General features: G+C 51.2%; 2 protein-coding genes across 8 annotated transcripts; one reads left to right on the top strand and one right to left on the bottom strand.

The window, feature by feature from the left end:
* Positions 1–823: 823 nt before the first annotated feature.
* CCDC51 (coiled-coil domain containing 51) lies at positions 824–8,668 on the bottom strand. 7 transcript variants are annotated; one of them, XM_019723935.3, is made up of 4 exons: positions 8,532–8,668; positions 3,425–3,744; positions 2,314–2,478; positions 824–1,806 (listed from the first exon to the last, which is right to left on the bottom strand). In XM_019723935.3, the coding sequence occupies exons 2-4, from the start codon at positions 3,734–3,736 to the stop codon at positions 1,051–1,053; spliced, it is 1,233 nt and encodes a 410-aa protein (XP_019579494.2). In that variant the 5' UTR covers positions 3,737–3,744; positions 8,532–8,668; the 3' UTR covers positions 824–1,050. The 7 variants fall into 7 exon arrangements, with proteins under 7 accessions (XP_019579494.2, XP_074168501.1, XP_019579498.2 ...); XM_074312400.2 differs by having other exon boundaries at positions 3,425–4,171; positions 8,532–8,658; XM_019723939.3 differs by having other exon boundaries at positions 8,418–8,557.
* Positions 8,656–10,871, top strand: TMA7 (translation machinery associated 7 homolog). The gene is made up of 4 exons (XM_088798168.1): positions 8,656–8,767; positions 8,845–8,900; positions 8,982–9,069; positions 10,521–10,871. The coding sequence occupies exons 1-4, from the start codon at positions 8,752–8,754 to the stop codon at positions 10,553–10,555; spliced, it is 195 nt and encodes a 64-aa protein (XP_088654294.1). The 5' UTR covers positions 8,656–8,751; the 3' UTR covers positions 10,556–10,871.
* Positions 10,872–12,643: the final 1,772 nt, after the last annotated feature.

Below are 12,643 nucleotides of genomic sequence, written 5' to 3'. Positions count from 1 at the left end.
CTGCAGACCCTGTATAGCAACTTGGTTCTCTGAAAGGTTCTCGAGGCCCACAGGTCCTCCAACATGCCGGTGGGAGCACAGAGTGCCTCCCCACTGCTCCTGTTTACTCAAGGATACACGAGGCCACGGTGGCCATTTAGCCGGGGAGGTCAAAGTTTGCCCTTTCCCTCTGAAAAGGCAGAGGTCAGTGGTTCTCAGGGCAGTCTGCCTCCATGCCCCCCACTGCACCTCCCACCTCTGGGAGGCCTCTCCCCATCACTGCCTCTCCGTTCACACTGCTGATGGGCTGAGCTCTGCCATCCCTGGGCTGTGTGTGGGAGGATACCCAGCCCTAGTGGCACACCAGTACTGCCCAAAGCACTCTGCACCAGGGAGCCAGATTGGCCACCAATCCCTGTAATTACGTCCCCAGCAATATTTATCAACCCTTCCCCCAATCCCTCTTCCCTGCTCTCCCCTGATGATTGCTCCAGCGTTAGATCCAGGAGGTTCTCCCCACCATGGCCGAGATAGTGATCCAGAAGAGGCGCAGTAACCATGGTCACCAATGAGTGGGAAGCAGGCTAGGTTCCACTCATGGAAATGCCCAGGCCACCTGACACAGGAGGGTTGGGCAAGTGGAGGGCAGGCCAGAAAATCCAAAATGAAAATCCAGGCCTCGAGGACAAGTGTATCCAAAATGGTCCTGCACCAAGGACAAGACCAATGGAGATGAGAGAGGAACTAAATGGGGTGATCATGGTAATTCCAGGCCCAACCCTCAAGTCCCAAATCTCAATTTTCAACAGACAAAACTCAGTCCAATATAAATTACTTTAAATAATACAAATTCAAAGACATTTTAATTGGACATTAGCACAAAATTTTCATAATTACTGTAAATGAGCGTTGCCTAAAAAGCCAAGTGTGCCTGCTAGTGAGCCACAGAGACGGTATTCAGACTCCGGCTGAGGTTGTGTGCACACCAAAGGCTCACTTCACTGCTGGGATTCTCTAACTCAATCCGCATCCACACCCATCCCGCAGGCCCTCTGGAGGACAGTCCAGGTGCTAGCTGGCCCTAAAAAGCACGTAGAGCACAGGCATGGTGGCCGCAACTGTCAGACAGGTGACCAGCGTGCTGTAGATGGTGTTCCTGTTGACCTGGGCTTCTAGCCTCTGCTCCATGTCCGACAGCGCCAAGATCACGCCCCCCTGCTCCAGCAAGGAGCCAGGCAGCGCCCCATCTGCTGGGTCCACCAGGCCTGGATGTGCCACAGCCTTTGCAAGCTGAACCACCCCAGCTGTTTGGCTGAAAGTCTTTTCCAGGCCGTCAAGCTGCTCTCGTAAACCCTCTAGACAGGAACGGACCTGCCTGGAATGGCTGAGCTGCTCTTTCAAGGCAGCTGAAAGGACATCTGTGTCTCTGTCTCGGGTGGGGGAAGTACCGGCCTGGGACCCAGAGCTCTGCCCTGGCCCGGCTTGCACCAGGTCCCGTAGGTCCGCCATGAGGTCATGGAGGTCCCTCTGCTGGAGGGAGTAGCTGGATGCCTGTTCTCGGATGGCCTCCTGGAGGCTCACAGGCCCCTTCTGTGCCTCCAGGAGCAAGGCCTTCAGCTCCTGTAGCCGCACACGGTTCACGTAGGTGGAACCAGCCACACCAATCAGGGCGCCAAGGACTGACCCAATGAGGGACCAGTTCTTGGTTCTTTCCGCCCGAGTGCGCTCCTTCTCATGACTTGCCCGCACGGCCGCAGAGAAGAGGGAGAACTTCTCTCGCTCCGAGTCTTCGGCACGCACATAGGCCGTGCGAAGTCTCTTCTCCTCCTGCAGAAATGAAGCGGTTTGAGACAGCAGCAATATGACCCTGCAGCTTCAGCTGCCAGCAGATGTCCCACTACCGTGTCCCTGGGGCTCAGCCCCACGCCGGGCACAGATTACGTGCTAATGAATGAAGGCGGCACAAATCTGGGGGGGGGGGGGGAGCAGACGGCTATCAGGGGTGGTCGAGATGAGCGGCACTAAGCTCCTACCCGAGCAATCTCAGGAAGTGTCTGGCACTCTTGGGGCCACTCCTCCATGGTGCTCTCTCCTCAGCAATCTGGGGCCCAAATTACACTGCCTTGGACCGTGGACCCCAGTCCTCCAGGCAGGAGGAAGTGGGTGGATGAGCTCTGGAAGCCCGGGGCCCAGTCCCTCCATAGGGACTTCCGGTTTACCTCCTCCCCAGGTCTCCGAACACCAGACAGTCAGGGTTTCCGCCTCACCCCTCCACGACCTGCCAGGCTAGGGTCCCTGTCCAGGTGACGGAGGGCTGCCTGCCAAGGCACCTACCTGCAGCATCCTGTGCTCCAGGGTAGCCAGTTCCAGATACTGGCTGTCCTCTCTGGAGATGCGGTCCAAGCGGTCCCTCACCTCCTTCAGCTTGGCCTGCTGCCTTTCCAAGTCCTCCTGAGCCTCGCGCACAAGCCCCCGAGCCACCATGAACACTTTCTCCGCCTGTGGAGAGAACAACAGAGGCCATCTGCCCCTTCTCTCCGTACCCACACGGGCTCCGCTCTATTCCCAAGAAGGCTGTGGCTGAGAACAGGGCAGTGGGGTGTCAGTGCAAAGGGTGGAAAGAGAGTCCTTCGGACACATAATCCTGGCTCACCCAGGGCTCCTGAGTGCAGCCCTGGGCCACGCCCATCAGAATCACCGGATTTATCCATTCAAGTTGAAAAAACATGCCCCTGAGAAACGCAAAAACAGCTAGGAATGTACAGTCTTTGTCCACCAAACCCAGCCAACTCTAGTCTGACACAAACATCAGGAAGGAACCTATGAAAGATGTTTCCGTGTGTTACCTAATTTACACCTCATAACAGCCTCCATTTTGCAGATCCAAAAACCCCTGTCTCAACCAAGGTCATAACCTCTAAGGGGAGAGACAGCACTGCACCTCAAAACCTCCAGTTGAAGCCCAGGTTCTTCCCACCTCACGACACTGACCCAGGCAGAGGCAGGAGTGGGAACAGAGGTGGCAGAATGCATTTCCACTGCTACAAATGACTTAACAAACACAGGCAGCTCTTTCGACCTCACAGAATGACATTTCCCAGGGCCTCTGCCTTCACCAGGGGTGTTTTAATTACACAGCAACCCCCAAACCATCAATGAAGGAAGTGTTTGCTGGCCTGACAGAACGGATGCTAACGTCTAGGGACTCACTGGTACACAGCAACTTGTTTTCGGGGTGGGGGGGGCACAGTTACACAGAGATCTTCACCCCAGCAGGCTGTCATGTGAGCAACAGTCAAATCCCCCTCCTAGTGGTATTTGTTCAAGAAAAGACAAATCACGGCAGCTTCTCAGCCACGTGGCTGGTGACCTGCTTGGCAGGAGCCTCCAGGCCACACTTGCCCAGTCAGAAGGCAGGGTCCACCACTCAGGCTCCCCTCCTCACCTCAGTCACGTTTCCCTGGGCCTCTCGAACCTCATCGAGTCCGACAAACTCTTCATATCTGTCCCACCAAGTCTTGGCTGTGGAGGACGCTCGCTGCTGAATGCCACGGCCCAGGGCTCTTCCCAGCGCTGTGAGGCGGCGGTACGGCCCCAGGGCCACCTCCTCAGGGCCTTTCTCTCTCGGCTGGCTGGGGCCCGGGCTGCAGAGAGTCCTGGTCATAGAATGGTCCCTTCCAAGGAGGCCTCTCCGCACCAGCACAGGGGGCACACCCATGACGTGCTGCATGGCAAACACAGGGCTGCACCCTGTCATCGGGAGATCTGTGGGGCACACCAGGCAGATCAACTCGTGGCTGAGAAAGGCTGGGCATAAGTCAGGTTTCAAGACTGAGGGACAGTTCTGAAACGACTTAACATCTATTAAAAAGTCCAAACTTAGGGCGGCCGGATGGCTCAGTTGGTTAGAGTGCGAGCTCTGAACAATAGGGTTGCTGGTTCGATTCCCGCATGGGATGGTAGGCTGTGCCCCCTGCAACTAAAGATTGAAAAGGGCAACTGGACTTGGAGCTGAGCTGCACCTTCCACAACAAGACTGAAGGACAACGACTTGGAGCTGATGGGCCCTGGAGAAACACACTGTTCCCCAATATTTCCCAATAAAAATAAAAAAAAATTAAAAGTCCAAACTTAGTGCTCCTCTGTGCCTAGAGACAGCCGACAGTGTGGTCAGGCTTCTCCCTGGCTGCACCTGGACAAGGGGACACATCAGGAAAGAATATGTGTCAGAAATCACGCCTTCCACCTTCCTCCACGATGCCACACGAACCAGACCCTCCCATTCCACCCACCTTCTCCCCAGCCCCCAGGTCTCTGTTATGACTCGGATAAGAATTCTGATGCCCAGATTTCTGATAATGTCAAAGAAAATTCTCAAACCAGATTTGCACCCATGCTGTCAAAGCCCCACAAAGATTGATAAAGGCTCCCGGGGTTTCGGGGACAGAGGACAACTTTTCTTAGGTTCACACTAACCCTTCTCCACCTGCCCTGCAAGCCCAGACTTTCCAACTGCCGGTCTCACATTTCTCACTTAAGCTTTCTCCCTCCTCTCCAACCTTAGTCACTGCTCAACAGGTTAGGTTTCTTTAATCTTTCCTTTTTCAACTTTGCTTTGATATTTGGGCCCCAACAACGCCTACTTCTCTACCTCAACAGCACAGGGAGTCTCCCATTATCCAGTCAGGCCTTGCCGGAGCCCAAGAGCAGCTGTGACCCAGGAACCCCTGAAGAGAGGGCCACGTGACCCAGGCTCCCGGGCAAACCTGAGCCAGCAGCACCCTCTCCTGGCCGAGCTGCCCCTCCACCCACAAGCCCTACAGTACTGACTCTGGCTGTCAAGAGTGACACCTGGTGGCCAAACAACCAGGCCAGAGAGAGAAAAGCAGAGGAAGCTAGAGACAGGAGGACAAATTGGAGGCACTCCAGTAACAAAGAAAGAGGCTTCCTGATGTAAGGTGATGTGAAACAGAGACCCGCTCAGGACCTCCTACCCACTGAGCTGTGATTAGAGAAGCTCAAGCCCTCTTGAAAACAAAATTGGATAGGGAGGGACATACCTCCTGGACAAAGCGGGCCCGAGCTGAGAGCCATAGAAGGGGGCATCCCTGTTACAGTGGTCCCAAGCTGGTGCTGTACCGGAACCCCTGTGTCCCATTCATAAGGCCAAGGGAGCACAAGTCATGCATGTCCCAATGGCTGGGCATGCCTCCTAGGCCTCCATGCCAGCGCCCACTGCACACAAGCTGTGACCCCACAACGATCCTGCAGGTGTACCCCTCATCAAAGCAAAGCACACAGCCTTACAGCCCTGCCAGCCCAGAGCGCAGTCTCAGCAATGCTCAGCAGAAAGGTGTCTACCTGGGCCACCGCTACTTCCTCAGTCCCCCTGTCAATCCTATCCCACCAAGGCTAATCTCCTGGGGGCCCTGCAAAGCATCCACCTGGCCAGGCCCGGCAGGTGCTTCTCACATTTCTTCGCCAACCTCTCTGCAGCGTTCAACACCCTGTCTGAAATCACTACCCCTCTAGGCTTCCTCCGACCTTCTCAGCCTCCTTTCCAGGGTCTTCCTCCACCAGCTGCCCACTCTTGGACCCCAGGAAGGATACCTACCCCTGGCAGAGATGACAGCTACAGCCTCCTACGAAGTCTTGGCTTCCTCCCTGCCCTTCACAGCTGTTCTTCACAAGGCAACAAGGGGCTGTTAACTCGTAAGTCAGATCACATCCCTCAGCTCGAAACCCCTAACAGTGCCCATCTCACTGGCATAAACACCAGTCCTGCCAGTGGCCAACAAGCCCCGGTCCTCTCAGCCCTCACCCCCTTCCTTCTCTCCATCCTTCTACTCCACCCCAGCCACCCTACCATGCTGAACGCGATCCTGCTACTTCCTCTGCCTGGGCCACTCTTCCTCCACAATACGGTCGGCTCACCCTGACTTCTATGTCTCTGCTCAGCTATCACCTCTTGGCAAGGCCTTCCCGGACCACTCCCTCCTTGGCCACCTCACCTGCTTGATTTTTCTCCATCAGTCACATATTGCCTTCTCTATTTGTTGCCTAGCCCCTCACTAGAACATACGCTTGGTGACAGCAGGGCCTTTGCTTCATGAGGGAAGGCGCCAATGACCCCAGTTGTTCCCCCACTCCACACCTCCTCTCAGCCTCCCACCCTCCAGCCCCGGATTGTATCTCGGCTCCTCCCCACTGAGATGTCTCACAATCCCCTCAACTAGCAAAGGGAAGATGTTTCTGGCAGAGGGGGAAAGTGGAAAAGTGCTTGAGGTCATCAAAAACCTGAAAGGCAGCCAGGACAGCCGGGAAGCAGCTGAGAGGAGTGGATGGAGGAGAGGCTGGACAGGTGGACAGAGGCCAGAGTAAGCAGGCCCTTGACGTCCAAGTTCAGAATCTTGTCCCTCCAAACCCATTCTCTCATTCCATCCAGGTGACCTTCTCCACCAAACGCCCTTCCTCAATCCTTCACTATCTGTACCTCATCCTTACTTGCAGCTAATGGCTTGCTTCATTTTGCACAAAGTAAATATTTAAAAATTGGAAGGTCCCACACCTTTGCACCTGCCAGTGTCTGCCCCATTTCTGCACTTTTTCCTCAGCATGAAGAATCCATGCTCCAGGGAAGAGCAAGCTGGGCCCCAGGTCCCATGTCCTCTCCTCCTCAGACAATCGATCTCACACTCCCTCCAGCAACTGCTTTCTCTGCCAAACTCCTTGACAGGTTGTACTGTTTCTAGTTCCTCTTCTCCTGTTTGTAAACCCTCTCTGATCTGGCCTTCACTCCCACCATGCCACTGGGACTGCTCTTGGCCAGGTCACCCCCACGCTGCTAAGTCCCAACAATCAGTTCTGTCCTCTACTTGCCCTTTCAGTGGCCTGTGCCTCTCGATAGCTTCCATCTCCTTGCGAGACTTTCTACACTTGGCTTCCGGTCTTCACTCATCCTCCTAACCTTCCCACACAGAGTGCCCTGGGGCTCGGTCCTCAGACGCTTCTCTCACCTAATCCCACGGCTTTAAAACAAATCTATGAGAATGTTCTAAAATTGATTGTAGCGATGGTTGCACAACACTGTAAAATACTAAAACCACTGAACTGTACACATTAAATTGAATCATATGGTATGTAAATTATATCTCAATAAAGCTGTTACTTCAAAATAAAAACCAACTATACTGACTTCTCCAGCCCAGACCTCTCCTCTGAATTCCAGGCTCATTCATCAAACTGGTCAATCTACATCTCTGTGTGCAAGGTTAATGGGGATCATGGATTTCCCTCCCAAACTTGCTTTTCCCACAGCCTTTTCCAGCTTGGTTGATGGGAACCGCAAGTCCCAATCAGGCCAAAAATCTCTGATCACCCCTGACTCTGCCTTCTCTCCCACCTCACATCCAATCCATTAGCTAATGCCACTTCCTTTCTAAGTCCAGAATCCCTCTTACTCTTGCCCCTGCCACTGCTACCACCTGGTCCCAATGGCCAACATCTGTTGCCTAGATTATTCTAGGAGCCTCCTGACAGGTCTCCCTGCTTCTACTCTTGCCACTAGCGTCTATTGTCAACACAGTGGTCCTTTCAACATGTCTCTCTCTGCTCAAACCCTGCAACGGTTCCCCATTTCTCTCAAGGTAAAAGCCAATCCTTTCCATGGCCTATAGGGCATCCACCTCCTGGCTGTCACTCTTCTCTGACCTCATTTCCCACTCGTCTCTCTTTCCTCACTCCATTGCAGCCACAAGGATGGTTTTCTTCCCCCAGCTTTATTGAGATATAATTGACATATACCATGTAGTATAAGTCAACGAGATGTGATACACACTTATCTGCATATTGCTAAATGTTTTCCACAATAGGGTTAGCTAACACATCCTTCACCGCACATAATTACCATGCATGGACTTGATATACCTGGCACACACTAAGCTTCCCCACCTGAGACTTCACGCCGGTGTTCACTATCTGTCCTGCTCAAATGTCATTGTCATCCACCCCCACCCCAGCACTCCTTACCCACCTCCTCTGCTTTATCATTCTCTGCGCACATTATCACATGACCTGGGATATGTATTTCACTTATTTACTGGGCTCATGGTCTGTCTCACCCACTAGAATGTCGGCTCTGCCAGGGCAGGCACTGTTTTGTTCACTGCTGCATCCTCAGTGCCTAGGATATTATCTGCATATAGTAAATACTCAACAAAAATGTATTGGATGACTAAACAACTTGCAAAAAGGTGCACCCCGTACTACATTATAAAACCCAAACTCCTTCGGGTGGTCTCCAAAGCTCTAAAACCAGGTGCTCTAGCCCTCGCCCACTTCTGCCACCTCCCTCGCATCTTCCTCCAGTCATGCTGTGCTTTCCACGGTTCCAGGAATGCGCCAAACTTCAAGGCCTTTGCATACGCCCTTCCCTCTACCTGCAGCGCTTTGCCCGCGCAACGTCCCAGGTCTGGTGCTTTCTGGTTAAGCACCCCTCCTGGCTTCCGGAGCCTCCCCTGGCAGGACGACTCCCTAACCCCTCACCCCCGTACCTGGCCAGCCTAGCGCCGGAGCTGCAGCCCCAACCGAACCCCGCCACTCAATTGATCTCTGAGACTTTAGCTCCCGCCTCCAGAGGGCCGCTTCCGGCAGCGCGAGCGCAGCTTCCTGACTAGGAGCCAATCAGCTGGCCCGCATGGAGGTGTAGGTTCAGGGGAGGGACCTGGAGCTCCGCTTCCGGTGGCAGGGTCTGGGGAAGGGGCGGCAGGCGCCATGTCCGGCCGCGAAGGTGAGTGTGAGGGGGTGGCGGGGCGAAGTGACGGGACGCGGTGGGGGCCGGGCTGAGCGTGATCATGTCGCCCATAGGTGGCAAGAAGAAGCCCCTGAAGCAGCCCAAGAAGCAGGCCAAGGAGATGGACGAGGTAAGGGCGGCGCGGAGGCGTGGGCGGGCGCGGAGGGGCTGGGAAGCCCGCCTGGCGTGAACCCGCTCTGCTTCTCCCTAGGATGAGAAGGCATTCAAGCAGAGGCAAAAAGAGGAGCAGAAGAAACTCGAGGAGTTAAAAGCGAAGGCCGCGGGGAAGGGCCCCCTGGGTAAGTGAGGGCTAGGTAGAGCCCAGGCCCTACAAATGTTCTGAGCATCTGTGGACGCGGGCCCGGGGAGGTCCGTTTCCTGCCTGGTTGGTGAGTGGCGGGGTCTCCGTTCTTGGTGTCCGTCGCGGCGGATGGCCGTGGCCAGGCTTGGATTCGCCGCAGCGGCAAGGGACGGGAGCCAGACCGGGTCTGGAAACGAAGTCTGCCTCCCAGGCAGTCTGGGCTTCCCTTCCTTGGGGAAAAGGCAGAAATGGAAACACAGAAACTCATATATCTTAGGCATAATTCATACAGTTGGGTTTCCAAATATCCTCCACAATTTCTTGCCCCAAAGTCATATTTCATTGCTTTTTAACTACTATTGTTAACGCTAGTAAATACTTTTGCATCCTGAGTCTTTTCTGGATGCGCCTAGACTAAAATGTCCAGGTTTCTTGGCAGGCTATTATGCTATATGCTTTTTTTAACTAAATCCCTCACCGTTCTGTCTCTTCTTTTCCTTTATGAGAAATTGATTACATACCAAAGATTTTTCAAGCCCAACAGTCCCAGTGTTTTCTGTGCTTCTTAAATGCTGTTCACATTCATCAAACTAGTGATTAGTACCCCCCAGTTATGTATGCCCTATTGAATCACTGTGACCTACAAGGGGGGATGATGGAGGCTGGGGTGATGGGAGTGTCATCCAGGGCTTCCCAAGACCTCTTTTCTCCATGGGTTTGATTCATTATTTATCCACACGGCCCTGGGAATTCTAGCAATTGAGATTCCGTTTTGGAATGATGTGATGAGGTATCTTGCACTTTCCCCGATTGTGTACAGGAGGTCAGTCCTCAGTGAAATCCTATACGACTTGTTTCCACTGAACATCATCTAATTTTATTTAAGGTTTATTTCGTCACAGCCCTTCAGGATCTTCATTCCTGTATTAGGCATACTTAATTTTACAACTATTTCTTCAGTTACCTACTGTTTGCCAAATATATAGTCATTTGTAAATTGGGTGAAATAAAGGTATTGAGTAAATCAGACTCCAGAAATATAATATGGAAGGTACTGTGGTGTGATGTCGCAGTTAAGAATATGGACTTGGAAGTCAGACTACCCAGGCTGGAATCCTGGCTTCATCACATATCAGTTTATGACTGAACACCTTAACACTAAGACTTCATTATCTGTAAAATGGGTCGATAAGGGATGAGGATTAAATAAGCCAGTCTGTGAAGTACACAACACAGTGCAGATCCAGACCAGTGTGCAGCCATTTCTTGTGCCCCTGCCTCATCTCATTCTTCTTTTGCCCAGAACAGACAATATTGGTAAAGCTCTATATATACTTATGTTAAAAAGAATGCTCAGTAGAGAGCTTAAGCCTTCCATATCAGGCCCTGGCGCTTCTACCATAGGAACTGTATTTTTCCCTAGCTGAAACTTTTTCTTTTCCTTTGCAGCCACAGGTGGAATTAAGAAATCTGGCAAAAAGTGAGCTGTTCCTTGTGCCTGGAGCAATGGTGATCCTTAATTCCATTCCAGTTTTAACATTTGGATTCCCTGCCATAAGAGCTATTGCCACCTATAGCTAGAATGAAGTGTTGTTTTGGAGTCTGTTGTACATTTAAGAATAAACTTTTGTAAAAAATAATAATAATGCAGTGGCTCACCTGTTTAGTTCTTCTCACTCAGCCATTTCAACCTTAGCTGTGAGGTCAGAGGAAACCCAACCCAGAATCCTAAGTGTGTTCTTCAGTCTTTGTTCTATCCCGAATTCTGTACTGCCTGGAATTAAACCAACTCATTTGAAATGGCTGTCATTTTTGTGTATTGTATACCCGACGGAACATTACATGAGATTAGTGGAAGAATTGGCGCTTTGGAGAGAAAACCCATCTTTCTCTGTTAAGACATCCACGGTGCCATTTGTTTTAATGGGGTAGTTCATCTGTTCATGTAAGGAGTCTGCTGTTTGCAGGCTGGGCTTGTACCAGAGAACAGTTACTGCTGTCAAGGAACTTCTCCATAGTGGGAGGGGAGCAGGACAAGTCCACATGATATGCGTTGTAAAGGCAAGAAAATGGGAAGGGAGATTCCTGAAAGTCTTTAAGAACAAAGCTTACTCTGAAGTCCCCAGGTCTGCATTTCCACTAGAACTCCAGAAATATCCTTCCTAGGTTCTTTTGTCTTATATCCCATATTCAACTCATCAGGAAAATTAAATCTGAGCCCTTCATACTTACTACAATACCACCACCCCCCAATTGTAACCCTAAAATCTCTCACCTGGATTACTGCAGGCACATCCAAATTTGGCTTCCTTCTCCTACCCTTGTTCCCCTACAGTCTCACCTTCACTCAAGACCCAGCGTGATCTTGCTAAACAGTGAAGTTATACTTCATTTCTCCTTGGCTCAGAACTCTTCAATGACTTCTTACAGCAAAAGCCAGAGTCCCTACAGTGAACACTGAACACCACTCCCTGCCCTTTGGTATCTACAATTCTGTCCCTTGCTCCATTTTGAGCTGCAATGGCCTACATTCCAAGCAAGCTCCTGCCTTACTGTGCTGTCACCAACTCCTTATACCTGTCACTCTTCTGGATACTGGAAAGTCCCTCCCTCCCTTTAGAGAAATGAAACATCACAATAGTGAGCTTTTCCCTGACCACTATAAAGGAGCAGTCCCAGTGTCTCTTACCCTGTTTTCATTTTTCTCTCCTGACATTTGTTATCACCCTTGACTCCAGGAGGAGTAAATTCCTGGATGACAGAGGCCATTCATGTGTGATAAATGCATATGTATTGAAACAATTCAGAGGCACAAATATTTGGATTTCCCTTCCAGCAGCCTTGATACAACTATGGGAATAATACTAATGCCGTATTTCCCTGAGAATAAGACCTAGCCAGACAATCAGCAATAATGCATCTTTTTGGAGCAAAAATTCATAGAAGACCCGGTCTTCTATGAATTTTTGCTCCAAAAGACGTATTAGAGCTGATTGTCCGGCTAGGTCTTATTTTTGGGGAAACACGGTAGTGCTAAACTTTCTTTGAGAATGTTCTTAAAAAGGACTCGAATTAGTCAGATTTTGCTAAGTCAAAACTGGAAAAGGTTTTGACAGATTGAAGTCTGTTTTGAGACTAATGTACTTGACATTAATGGGGGAAAAAGAGCAAAAGCCTGCTTTGGTCCTCTCCTGGAAAGTGGCACAGCCAGCAGCATCTTTGGACTTGATGCATTCCCTGTGGGACCTTGCCAGCTGGCACCCAGCCCTGTGCTACTGAGAACAACTTTGGGAGCCAGCACACTGCCCCTGAGAGTGAAACCTAAAGTCTCCTGACAAATCAAGTGTAGTCCTATCTCTACAGGACCAGACACCTGCAGCAATTAAGACTTAAGGATTCGATATTTGGGAAACTACGTGAAGGAAACTAGCAATTACTTCAAAAAACTACTCAGTACACCTGAAATTAAAATTACATTGAATGTCAACGGTAACTGAAATAATTTTTTAAAAAACACCTAAACTCAGGTATTCAAGACCCTCTGGATGCTGACAACCATCTCCTTTTCACTT

This window comes from Rhinolophus sinicus, chromosome 5 (assembly GCF_057876585.1).
Source record: "Rhinolophus sinicus isolate RSI-liver-muscle chromosome 5, RSI-T2T, whole genome shotgun sequence".
In the NCBI taxonomy this organism is placed as follows: Eukaryota; Metazoa; Chordata; class Mammalia; order Chiroptera; family Rhinolophidae; genus Rhinolophus; species Rhinolophus sinicus.
This window is presented reverse-complemented; position numbering and strand designations above follow the sequence as displayed.